We start from the raw sequence: 11,848 nt of genomic DNA on the forward strand, positions 1-11,848 counted from the left end.
TCCTGGCGTGCAGGGGCCAAGGCAGCTCGCAGCACGGACTCGGGATGGTTAAATGCCGAGACGAGAAACACAGGCAGTGGGGCGCCCCTGGGGCTCGGGGCTGGGAGGAGGCGTCGGAGAAGACCTGGATAGTGGCTTCCCTGCCAATCTGGCTTCTACCTTCACCACTGGTGATGCCCACCGGGGAGTGGCATCCTCTGTCCGAAGGCTGCCAGTGGGTCCCGGACTGGCGCCTCACAGTCCGGACCCAGTCTGGTCCATCGCAGACCCGTAAAAGGTGTGAGGCAACCGAACGCTTGACTGGAAGGGATGGAGGGCGGTCTATGGGGAGAACCCGGCCAGCCTGTAGCTGGGCTTTTCCAGTCATTTAAAACCCGATGTGGGTTCTCCTCGCCTTCGTTTTCTTTTCAACATAATTGGATCTTGGGCGAGTTCCCAGGTCCGATTCTGACTCCGACGTGGGGCTGCAGCCCAGACCCTTGTCCAGAGTCCCCAGAGACATTGAAACCTGGACTGGAATCCCAGCCGGCAGTGCTGCTATCCAGAAAAAAGGAGGTATGGGTGTGCAGGTGGCTGGGTAAGGTGTCTGTAGGAAAAGGGTTAATAGGTGCGAACCCCTGTAGATGCGAAGTCACTGCCCACCTCTGGGACCCCTCCTCCAAAGTCCAGGGGCGCGAGGAATGGGCTAGGAGGGGTTCAAGTGGACTGGTCACTTATACGCTCACATACACCTACAAAGGGACACACAGACACGCCCAGAGCGTTAAGGGAAGAAGCTCCACCGGGGCCCCTTTTGAGTGGCCAGCCAGCTTCTGGGGCGCCACCTGCCTGGAACTAGGCTGGCTTGGATGGCAGGAAGGGTTCGATCCACAGATCCGAGAAGGCCTTAGCCCTGACGAGTGCATAGTGCGGGCTCTCGTTTCCGGGGGCGGGGGACATTATTAGGTCCACAATCCTCAGGAGTTGGAAGAAGGGGAATACAGTAGGGCGGGGAGCCAGGGCGTGGGGATCCCCAGACTCAGAGTGCTCCGTGGTTTTCAGCCACAAATGTCTATGAATCATTGTTCGGCCTCGCGACCCCTTTTCTGGACCTCAGCGAGCTGAACGCAGGGTACACCGACGTTGACTATTTAGGAAGAAGAGGGCTGCGAGCGCATGGAGCCCGGACCACACGGGCGCTTAGTGTGAGCAAGCGAACCGAGCTTGTCTTGTGGCCGTTCTTCTTTTCCGGGCCCCGTTGGAGATTAGGGGCATGGGGCAGGTGCCCCACCATCTAATCCAGGCCCACGGCCGATCTCCCTCTTGGCGGCCCTGTATTCTGGTAGTCTTCGGGGAAGCGGCGCGGGCCCGGGCGGGGGCGTGCGTGCGGAGGCGGTGGGAGGGGGCGGTGGCGGATCCGGGAGGGACGAGATGGGGAGGGCCGAGGTAGCTCCAGCCGCGCTCCCGTGCGACCCCCGCGGCGCCGCGGGGCTGGTCCGCACACAATTAAAGCGGGATTCCTCCCCCGCTGACGTCGGCGGCGCCGAGGCCCCTCCCGCGGCTGCATAAAAGGCGCGGGCTCCGCAGCGCAGGCGGCAGTGGGGGCCGAGGAGCGCGGCCAAGAAGACTGTGCAGCGGAGAAGCGCGGTGCCTAGAGCGCGGGCCGCCTGCGGAGCGACTGCCCCAGTCAGCCCGATCCCGGTCTCAGCCCGATCCCCACCGGAGCCGAGCGGCCCCGGTGCTCCAAGTGTCCGCAGCCATGCTGGCCGGCCGCGCCACACGCACCTGTGCGCTGATCGCCCTCTGCCTTCTGGGCAGTCGGGCCCAAGATTTCGGGCCGACCCGCTTCATCTGCACTTCGGTGCCGGTGGATGCCGACATGTGTGCCGCGTCCGTGGCCGCGGGCGGCGCGGAGGAGCTTCGGAGCAACGTGCTGCAGCTCCGCGAGACCGTGCTGCAGCAAAAGGAGACCATCCTCAGCCAGAAGGAGACCATCAGGGAGCTGACCACCAAGCTTGGCCGCTGCGAGAGCCAGAGCACCCTGGACTCTGGTCCCGGCGAGGCCAGGTCGGGAGGCGGCCGCAAGCAGCCTGGCTCGGGCAAGAACACGATGGGCGACCTGTCCCGGACGCCGGCCGCGGAGACGCTCAGCCAACTCGGGCAAACTTTGCAATCTCTCAAAACCCGACTGGAGAACCTCGAGGTCCGCGTGAGCTGCGGTTTCCCCTCCGCGCTATGCGCCCTTCTGCCCTCGCCCACCCCATCCCGACCCGGTCCGGCACCCCCGTCCCCCTTTCCTTGCCTCTTCGGCGCGCTGATGCCTGACCGGCGCCTCTCGAACCCTGCGGGGCACCGAGGGCTGCCACTCGCTGGAGCTTCCCTCCAGGCCACCCCCGCAATCGCCCCAGGGACCGCGTCGCGGGCCTTCGCGCACGGTCAGGGCTGCACGCCTAACGGTGTGGTTTTCCCCTGCCCTTATGCCCCCGCAGCAGTACAGCCGCCTCAATTCTTCCAGCCAAACCAACAGCCTCAAGGATCTGCTGCAGAGCAAGATCGATGACCTGGAGCGGCAGGTGCTGTCTCGGGTGAACACTCTGGAGGAGGGGAAAGGGGGCCCCAAGAACGACACAGAGGAAAGGGCCAAGATCGAGAGCGCCCTGACCTCCCTACACCAACGGATCAGCGAGCTGGAGAAAGGTAAGGGCTCAGGGGAACGTGCTGCATGCTCTCGGCTGTCTCCAGAGACACAGCCTGGCTGGGTCCTGCTCCCCGCCCTGGCCTCTTGTCCCGGACCCACTCTGTAATCCCTCCCCAGTCAGGGCTTCCTGCCCAGTTCCTAGGCTGGAGATAGCTCTTCAGGGACGCGGCAGAGCTTAAGAAGGGATTGTACAGTACAGTCAGGACACTCGCAGGATTTTTTTTTTTTTAAGTCTGATTTGTTTAATCTCCAGCAACTTTGCACAGTAGCTGTTTGTGGCCCAAGCCTTCCTTAGTAATGAAAGCCTTGCTTTCAGCTGGAATCTGTCACCAACAAAGACCTAGACACCAGCCTTCTGGGGCCATTGGGTATCTTTTCTGCCAATTGCCCAGTAGCCCTGGTGTCCTTTCAGGGTTTAGGGGTCCCTCTCTCTATCTTGAGCCCCCTCAATCAGTTTTTCCTTTTTCCAGTGACTCATCTTGCATGCAGCTGCATTTGCCCTGGTCATGAACTCAGGCTGGTCCTTAGCACCTGCCTGGGTGTGCTGATGAGCTGTGCCCTGAAGTCACAGAAATCAAACAAGGTTGTAAGAGGAGGAGGGGGTAGCCCCACTCAGAGCAGGGCCACGTGACCCTGCTCGGACTGCAAAATGTGCAGGATGGATTTAAACAGTGCCATCTTAAGGCGTGTTATGTAACTGAAAAACATCAAGGGAAAGAGGAACCTTAGAAGGAAGGGGTGGGAGATTCAGGACAGGAAAACACTCCAGAGAGATACAGGTACTGACCCCCCACCTCCCCAGACGACGGAGCCTGAATTAGCAGAGGTCTGTGCTAAGGGTCAGCTCTGCTCCGTTACTCAGTTGTCTTGAGGGTGGTGTTGTTTCTGTCCTGTCCTGTCCTGTCCTGTCCTGTCCTGTTGCTTTCTAGAAGTCACTCTGAATTCGGGGACTAGGTTCCTGTCCGAATTCCTGGGACAGGGGTACAGCCATGAGCTGGTAAGGCAGGTGCATTCCTTGGCTCTAAAAGAGTAATGATGCACTGCTCAATGGGACCTGTTTCCCTGAGAATCAGTCACAGCGGAGGTGGGGGGTGGGGGGCCAGGACTAGCCACAGGAAGTGTAGAGGTGGAGGTGAGCGTTAGACTTTCCCAGAGGATGCTGGTTAGCAGTCACGAGGTGACCAGGCCTGGAGCCTCAATTTCCAGGCAGCTCATCAGAGGCTCAGTGGTATCCTCAAAACATCACCTTGGGGGCCCTGGTTCAAGGAAGGCTGCTGCCCTGCCTCTCAGTAGGTTCCAGGCAGCATCCCTAGGGGAGCTGGGGGAGGCCTGCAGCTCCTTTGGAAGGGTCCTTACAGCTGCACACAGAACTGCAGTGTATCCTGGCTTTACTGGAGGGGGCAGGCTGTAGGGATGCTTGTCTCTGGTGGAGACTGAGAGAAAAGCCCAGTACAGTCAAGAGGTTCAGAGCACCATCATCTAAATCAGGTCGGCCCCCACGGGGACAGCTCAGAGGGGAGCTAGCCTGGTTCCTTCTTCTGCAGCCACACCTTCTCAGTCACTTGGCCAGTGTGCACTGAAACAGGCCCCATTCTCTCCCCCATGCCTACTTTGCAGCTCAGCAGCAGGCTCACAGCCTGTCCTGTGCTCTCCCCTACCTTAGCCTCCCCAGGGATGGCACCATGTGGCAACAAGAGCTAGCAAGGCCCGGAGTGCAGAGACCTTGGGTCAGCTTTTCTTTGCCAGCTGGCCCTGGGCCCCATCTGCATCACGAGACATGATGGGGACCAGACACGACTTGTACCCCAAGCACTTGGTCAGGGTACAAGATGGCAGGACTCACTTGTCCTCCCTAGGTCAGAAAGACAATCGCCCCGGAGACAAGTTTCAGCTGACATTCCCACTGCGGACCAACTACATGTATGCCAAGGTGAAGAAGAGCCTGCCAGAGATGTATGCCTTCACCGTGTGCATGTGGCTCAAGTCCAGTGCGGCGCCTGGAGTGGGCACACCCTTCTCTTATGCTGTGCCTGGGCAGGCCAACGAGCTGGTCCTCATCGAGTGGGGCAACAACCCCATGGAGATACTCATTAATGACAAGGTAATGCCCGTCACAAGGCAAGGCTCACCCAGGATCCTGGGTGTCCACTGAGCTGCATGCCCACACCGCGCCAGGGCTTGTGGGACTGCGGGTCTTCTAGAGCCCTGGGGTGTGGGGTGCTCACTGGGGCTGTGGTTCTGAGAAAAATGTCTGCCTGGCAAGACTGAGTGAGGTGGAAGCTGGATCAGCTCGGAAACGGGGAAGGACATCTTCACCTGCCCTCATAATAAGAACAGGAAGAGCTGGAACATTCCAGAAAGAGGCCTTAGCCGGCGGAGGGGAGGGAGGGAGTGAGAGAGAAAGGGAGGGCAGAGGACCTTCCTGGGGATGTTCTAGTCCATTCTCCTTGTTTCCTGGCTCCTCCTCCACTGGCTGCTTGGCTGGCTTGGGCTCTCCATTTTGGTGACTGTAGACACCCTAGAGTGTGAAATGCTTCTAGAGACACTCCGGTGGTCCAGACCTGACTCAGTTTGCCCCTCCCTGGGAGAGGCCAGCTCCCTCCCACCCAGGAGAGGATAGTTCTCTCTCAGTTGAGCTTAGCTCCACGCTGCTTTCCTCCGGGTTAGCGGAATTAGCTGCCAGATCTCAGCCCCCTCCTCTGGGCTCACCCAGAGTTAGCTTGGCCCCCCGGCTAGACGTGGTTTGGAGGCTCTTGTTTTTAACGCTGCATGCTAGAATGTGTTGTGCTTTCCTTGGCCCTGTAGGGTCTGACTGGTCATGTGTCCCCCTGCCTAGGGTGCATGAGGGTATGCGATTCTGCTTCAGGTCAGCCTGAGCCATTTTATAGCTCCACTCAGGTTCTCTGCAGGGGTTGGATACTGGCAGTGTAGACCAGAGGACCTAGCCATCAGGGGTAGAAAGCTGGAAAAGATGAGAGAGACCCAGTGGGAAGGCCTGAGGCTGCAGTAAACTTCACCACCAGGGACACACACTCTGTCAGAGGCTCATGTTTTTCGAGAGAGGGAGGAAGTGTGTCCACATGGGTCTGGAGGGCTCCTTGGCCAAGCTGTTGTCTTCCAGTGTGGATGCCATGGTTCAGTCATGGGTGGGGCTGGAAGATGCTAAGGACATCTGAGGGGGCAGTGCTGTGAAAGTTCAGTACTAGCCCAACAGGAGTTGTAAAACGGAGTGAGGGGCATGGTGGCAGAACTTAAGCGCGTCCTCAGCTCTGGATAGCACCAGGCTACAGTGTCCATACTGTGTGTCCTCCTTCTTCCCAGGTGGCCAAGCTGCCATTTGTAATCAACGATGGCAAATGGCATCACATCTGTGTCACCTGGACCACCCGGGACGGGGTCTGGGAGGCCTATCAGGATGGTACCCAGGGCGGCAATGGAGAGAACCTGGCACCCTATCACCCCATCAAACCACAGGGCGTGCTGGTGTTGGGTCAGGAACAGGTACTAGCCTGGGCAGAGGGCGAGGGAGGGAGTATGTGTGTGTCCATGGGTGTGTGCCGGGAACAAGTCACATCATAGTTCAGCAAGCTCCATGGGAGTGGGCCCAGGTCCCAGCACTCTTGGGAAACTGCAGCAGGCCTCTCTTTGGCACGGGAAGCCCAGTTCCACTTTTAGCAATGAATAATTTAGTTCCTGTGAAATGGTTCATCTCCCACTGGGCACGGGCTGGGAGGGAGATGAGGGGACAGGAAGTCATCTTCCATTCCTGTTGAGCCATCTTGTCTTCCAGCAGATAGGGTGTTTGAGAGGGGTCGGAGACACTGCGGCCTTGGCTGCTGATGGCTCTCGACAACCCCTTTCTCGTTATTGCCCCGGAGATTGGGTGGTATCTCAAGACCCCTGGAGGGGCTAGCTCTGCTAGGCTTCTCTGTCACCTAGCCAACCCCTTCTCTCTCTCTTTTCCCCCACTCTTCTCCAAAGGACACTCTAGGTGGAGGGTTTGATGCCACCCAAGCGTTTGTGGGTGAGCTAGCCCATTTCAACATCTGGGACCGCAAGCTGACCCCCGGGGAGGTGTACAACCTGGCCACCTGCAGCAGCAAGGCTCTCTCTGGCAATGTCATCGCCTGGGCTGAGTCCCAGATCGAGATCTTTGGTGGAGCCACCAAGTGGACATTCGAGGCTTGTCGCCAGATCAACTGAAGGCTTCAGGCTAGGGCTGATCCCCCAGCCCCAGCGCCTGCCCACCCTGCTTGTGCGGTGACCCATCGTCTCTCTTCTCCCCTTCCCCCAGGAATGACTCAAGGCCATGGCCCCTGCACACGCACACGCACACAGCCTGGTTGTCCTCCCTGTGCACATGAAGCAGTCCCGGCTCTTCTCTGGCCCCCAAGGACACCCCCTTCTCTCTAGGGGCCCCACTATATCCTGGGCATGCCTAGCTAAAGCAGGCAGCATTAGCTTTGACAATGCAGAATTAAGAGAGAGAGAGAGAGAGAGAGAGAGAGAGAGAGTATGTGTGTGTAGGGGAGGCTTTCTTCTAGAATGAGTTAGTTTGTTCCCTTCTTTCTGTGTGATTGTTGTAAGTTTCCTGATGGGTCGGCTGCCTGTGTGCCTCAGGGCTGGTGCGGCTTCCTGGACCACCCATTTGTCCTTGTTTGCAGACCTCTTTGGGAGCGATGTAGGTCTCTGTTGACATAAGTCAACAATGTTTTGTCAAGGCTGTGGTGGTGGGGGGGCTTTCCACAGGAATATTTGGGGGGTGGATGATAAGTGGAGTCTCTGAAATTTAAAGGCTGGTTGTCCAGGGATGGCACCACCTGCCAATCAGCCCCTTCCCACGCCCCCATCAGGCTGTCTGCTGTCTGCATCTGAGGGTAGCATGGGCCGAGCCCCTCAGCAGCTCTACCCCAGGACTGCTCCTCACCTCACCCTTGGCCTTCCTGCCTCCTTGTATCTTACCAAGGAACCTGTTATTCCCTTTCAGCTTCCAAAGCTACTTCAGCCCAGTGGTTCTGAGAGGAGAGTGCCCTTCCAGAGTCCCAGGACACAGGGCCTTGGCACCCACCCTTCCTCCTCCCTCTGGCAATGAGAGACCAGAGGCTTCAAGTGGGGGGTCTCACGTGCTTGGTCTCAGTGCTAGAGAATACTGAGACCTGATCCACAGTCCGTGGGAATGGTTTCCCACGGCATTTTTCACAGCCATACTCCCTCCCCCCAGCGCACCCAGGCCCAGGTGAGCTAGCTCAGACCCCTCAGGGGCCAGGGGCTCAGAAACCTCTCATGTGGAGCCTGCTGGCTGGGGTGGGGCCTGCCATCCACTCCTGCATTTCATGGGGCACAAACCCAGCAGCAGCCCCAACCTGCCACCGGCCTGAGACACTGAGCCCGTGGCTTTTCCTTATTGAAAGTAGGCATGAGTACCCCCTTCTGGGCCTTCTGAGGAGGGGGACGAAATGTGTGTGTGCACATGTGTCTGTTGAATGCTGAGGAGGCTGTGTCCAGGCAGGGTGGACCCCTGCATTGTTCCCCCCTGTGTTGTGGGCACACGCCCAGTGACACCTGGACTACGTCTCCAGTAGCCTGACTAGCAGGAGGCTGGCAAGTCTTTCTAGAAACCTACGCACTGCCTGGCTCGTCTGCAGCTGCAGACACTTAATTCCTCAACAGGAGCAGGTTTTCCACCTGCTGTTCCTTCCAGGGGCACCTGTCTCCTTCCACACAGGTCCATGTTGTGTCTGAAACTAGTGCATCCGTGTCTGTCTGTGTGCTGTCTGTGTCACTGTTCTTGTGGGTGTCTGCACAGTTCCCTGGTCACCGATCTGTGGTGCATCCTCTCTGAGGGTGCGGATCAGGCTGTGCTCCACCCGTTGTCCAGCAGTGGCTTTTTCTTAGATATTTGTGCTTCCTCAGCACCCGCCGGGTTGTGGCATCCTTGGATCTGCGGGGATCTTCTGTGTTTGCATGTTCCTCAGGGTGGTGTGTCCCTTGCTCCCTTGGTCCGACGCGTGTTCCCTTGCCTGCATGGACTTCTCTGGTTCTGTGTTTGTGTGCTGAATGCCACCCAGTGTTCTGTGATCACCCATGTAGCTACTGAAAAATGACTGGGTAAGCAAGCCAGGGGTGTTGGGGAGGTCGGGAGAGAGATCAACATGCCTCTCCCCTCCCCCTCCCCAGACATAGCAAGAAGCATCTAGGTTGAGAACAAGCCTGAATGGTACCCATGGTTGGGAGAGAGAACTCGAACTTCAAATCGACTTTCCAGACCAGATCGAGCCCCACCCTTACTTTTAGCCTTCTGGGAGCCACCACCAGGCGAGGCCCAGAGCCGGCTATGCCCGGTGTACTCCTGCCAACCCCTGCCACCAGCCCCAGCCCCTGCCAATGCGGACCCCAGACCACTTGCACCCAGACGGGTGGAGTGGGAGCTGTCCGTTCAGGACCACAAGCCATCCTCTGCCCTGGCTTAGAGGGCAGAGCACACCCAATGCTTCTGCCTCTGTCCCTTCATCTCTCCACTCCTCTCCCTTCTCTCCCCTGCGGCACCCACGGTGCCAGGGACAGACGCTGACATCTAGCTCTTGCCCTGCCCCTTACTGGAGTCTGTGCCAAGCCCTCCTCTCCGTCACTGTGTTCACACTTGGCACTTTGCTGGCCCTGAGAAAGGTAATGACAGCCGCAAATCTAATCCGCATATTTCCCATCGACTCCGTAATCTGATTGATGTTCCCTCTTGCACTGAATAATACATGCCTCTCTCAGGTAAGCCATTTTATAAAATAAGAGATAAAACGCACTGTCGAGACAGTGTTTGCTTCTGCCGATGGTGTCCGACAGCACCCTGGGCATTAGGGTGGTAGAGCTGCCACGGAGGCTCCCAGGCCCTAGGGGCTGAGAGCTCACTTGAATCGTAAGCCTTCTTGCTTTTGATAACACAGTATTATTTCTCTTACTGTAGAAGAAAAAGTTTATTACCAAACAAGAGTATTTTTATGAAAGAATAGGACAAACCTATAAATTATCTCAACCTATATCTCCCTTGAAAATACTTTCAGGCTCCGCCAAAACCTAGGACTGAAAGCGAGTATTTTGGAAGAAAGAGATACATTTTGTATGCTTTCTTTTCCTTTTGTAGATGCCCGACTTATTTTCTAAGACTGCAAAGATCACTTTGTCACCAGCCCTGGGACCTGAGGCCAAGGGGTTGTCTTGTGGGCAGTGAGGGGGAAGGACAGGCTGGCCTGAGGTTCACAGTCATTCCAGTGAGCTCTGATGAGGGGCCACCAGATCTTGAGGGTGTGTAAGGGACCAGGAGGTTAAAAAGAAAGGCCCCTGATGGTGGGCTCTTTGTGTTGGAGCTGAAAGGTTACCTGGAAGGAGATGAGAATTTGGATACCAGTTCTGAGCTTGATAGAAGGAATTAGGGTCACTCTGGCTAACATAGGGGTACAGCATCCTTAGTAACCCGAGCGTGGCTCAAAGCGGTCATGATTTCATCCAAAACACAATGTGTAAACTTACTCAGCTAACAATGGGAAATGTATTGCTTCTGTGCGCAGTGGACTTACGTGCAATTTGTTCACAAGGGAACAAGTCATTGAGGAGAAACAAAAGCCCAATACTTAGAGTCCCAATTTTGTCTTATTTGCCAAAAAAGCAACCCCCCTAGAGTTGATATTGTTACAATGTACATACTGTAAAATATGAAAGAATCGATGTATCTTACTTTTTCATTATTTGCTAACCAAAGCTGTACATTTTTCATACAATCCGCAGCCTTTTGAGTATCAAAGGGGTAAACCACACCCATCAGCCATTCTGGAAGTGCACTATTTATACTGGTATCCTTGCTTTTTTTTTCCCATTTTCTTGCTGAGATGACATGAATTGTTAAGTTTATTTTTACACAGTAAAGAGTGAAGAAAGACTGTGGTCTCATTGGATTCTTTCTCATGTGTGTATGTGTGTGTGTGTGTGTGTGTGTGTGTGTGTTTGCAAGAACATATTCAGGCAAATGTGTGTGCATGTGAAGGCCAGAGTTCAACACTGGTATCTCCTTCAATTTCTCTCCACTTTTTTCTCTCTTAAGATTTATCTTTATTTTACATATGGGTGTTTTGCCTGCATGAATGTACGTAATTATGTATGTACATATGTATGTATGTATGTATGTCATTTGTGTGCTTTGTGTCAGCAGAGGCTAATAGAATGCATCAGATCCCCTGGAACTGGAGTTACAGGTAACTTGTGAGCCATCATATGGGGCTGGCAGCCAAAGCCAGACCATCTGCAACAGCAATCAGTTTTCTTAACTGCTGAGCCATCTTTCCAGACCCTCATCCCTACCCCCACCCAACCTTATTTTTAAAAACAATTCTCCCACTGAAACTGGAGACTACCAATTCATCTAGCCTGGATGGTCAATGAATGAGTCCTGTAGATCTGCCTACCTCTGCCCCTGTCCCAGCTCTGGGGTTACAGCCACTGGTTTTTATGTGGGGGTCTGGGATCTGAGCTCAGCTCCCCCTGCTTGCACAGTGAGCCCTTTACCCACTGAGCCATCGCCCTAGCCATCCTTGCACTGTTCCTTCTAAAACTTGTCAATGTTGTCAGCTAAGACATGTGACTTCATCTATTAGGGAGGGATGGACTTTGGCCTTGTTTTAGCATTGTTCTGTGCCCCTCTACAGACCCATAACCCCCCTAGGCTGTGGGATGAGAGCTCTGCATCTCTCAGAGGCAGGTGATACAGAGGCAAAGAGACAAAGAGATTTCCAAATTCCCCATATGGCCATACTAGGCCCAGTGTGCTCAGTAACTCAGGTTCAATACCCATGGTCACCCATTCCTGCTGGGTACGTACAGGAACTCAGGGGCCTGGGATTGATTCACATAAAAAGATACATCTGATCTCTTTTGCCATATCCCATGAATGGATGAATTCCATGTGCTCTTCCTTTGAAGTTCCTGGGCCACTTTGTTCTCATATACACAAAATAAAAGATGTGGGTAACTGCGAGTCCTTGATCTAGGGAAAACCGGACATTCCTGACCAAGCTTGGCTCTATGTAGGTATAGAGCTTTGAACACAATGGCCAGGATCCAAGTCCTGGCATTATAGATCCTAAAATGCTTAAGAACATGAGGCCAGGGGCCAGATAAGCCCAAAGT

The 11,848-nt window shown here is 55.5% G+C and overlaps 1 protein-coding gene across 1 annotated transcript; it reads left to right on the plus strand.

Moving 5' to 3' along the window:
* Positions 1-1,587: 1,587 nt before the first annotated feature.
* Nptx1 (neuronal pentraxin 1) lies at positions 1,588-10,599 on the plus strand. Its single transcript, XM_021176393.2, has 5 exons — positions 1,588-2,182; positions 2,469-2,676; positions 4,534-4,778; positions 5,999-6,178; positions 6,659-10,599. Exons 1-5 carry the CDS (start codon positions 1,739-1,741, stop codon positions 6,878-6,880), a joined length of 1,299 nt encoding a protein of 432 aa, XP_021032052.1. The 5' UTR covers positions 1,588-1,738; the 3' UTR covers positions 6,881-10,599.
* The last annotated feature ends 1,249 nt before the right edge of the window (positions 10,600-11,848 follow it).

Source organism: Mus caroli, unplaced genomic scaffold (assembly GCF_978045245.1).
Source record: "Mus caroli unplaced genomic scaffold, Mus_caroli_1 scaffold_13, whole genome shotgun sequence".
NCBI lineage: Eukaryota > Metazoa > Chordata > Mammalia > Rodentia > Muridae > Mus > Mus caroli.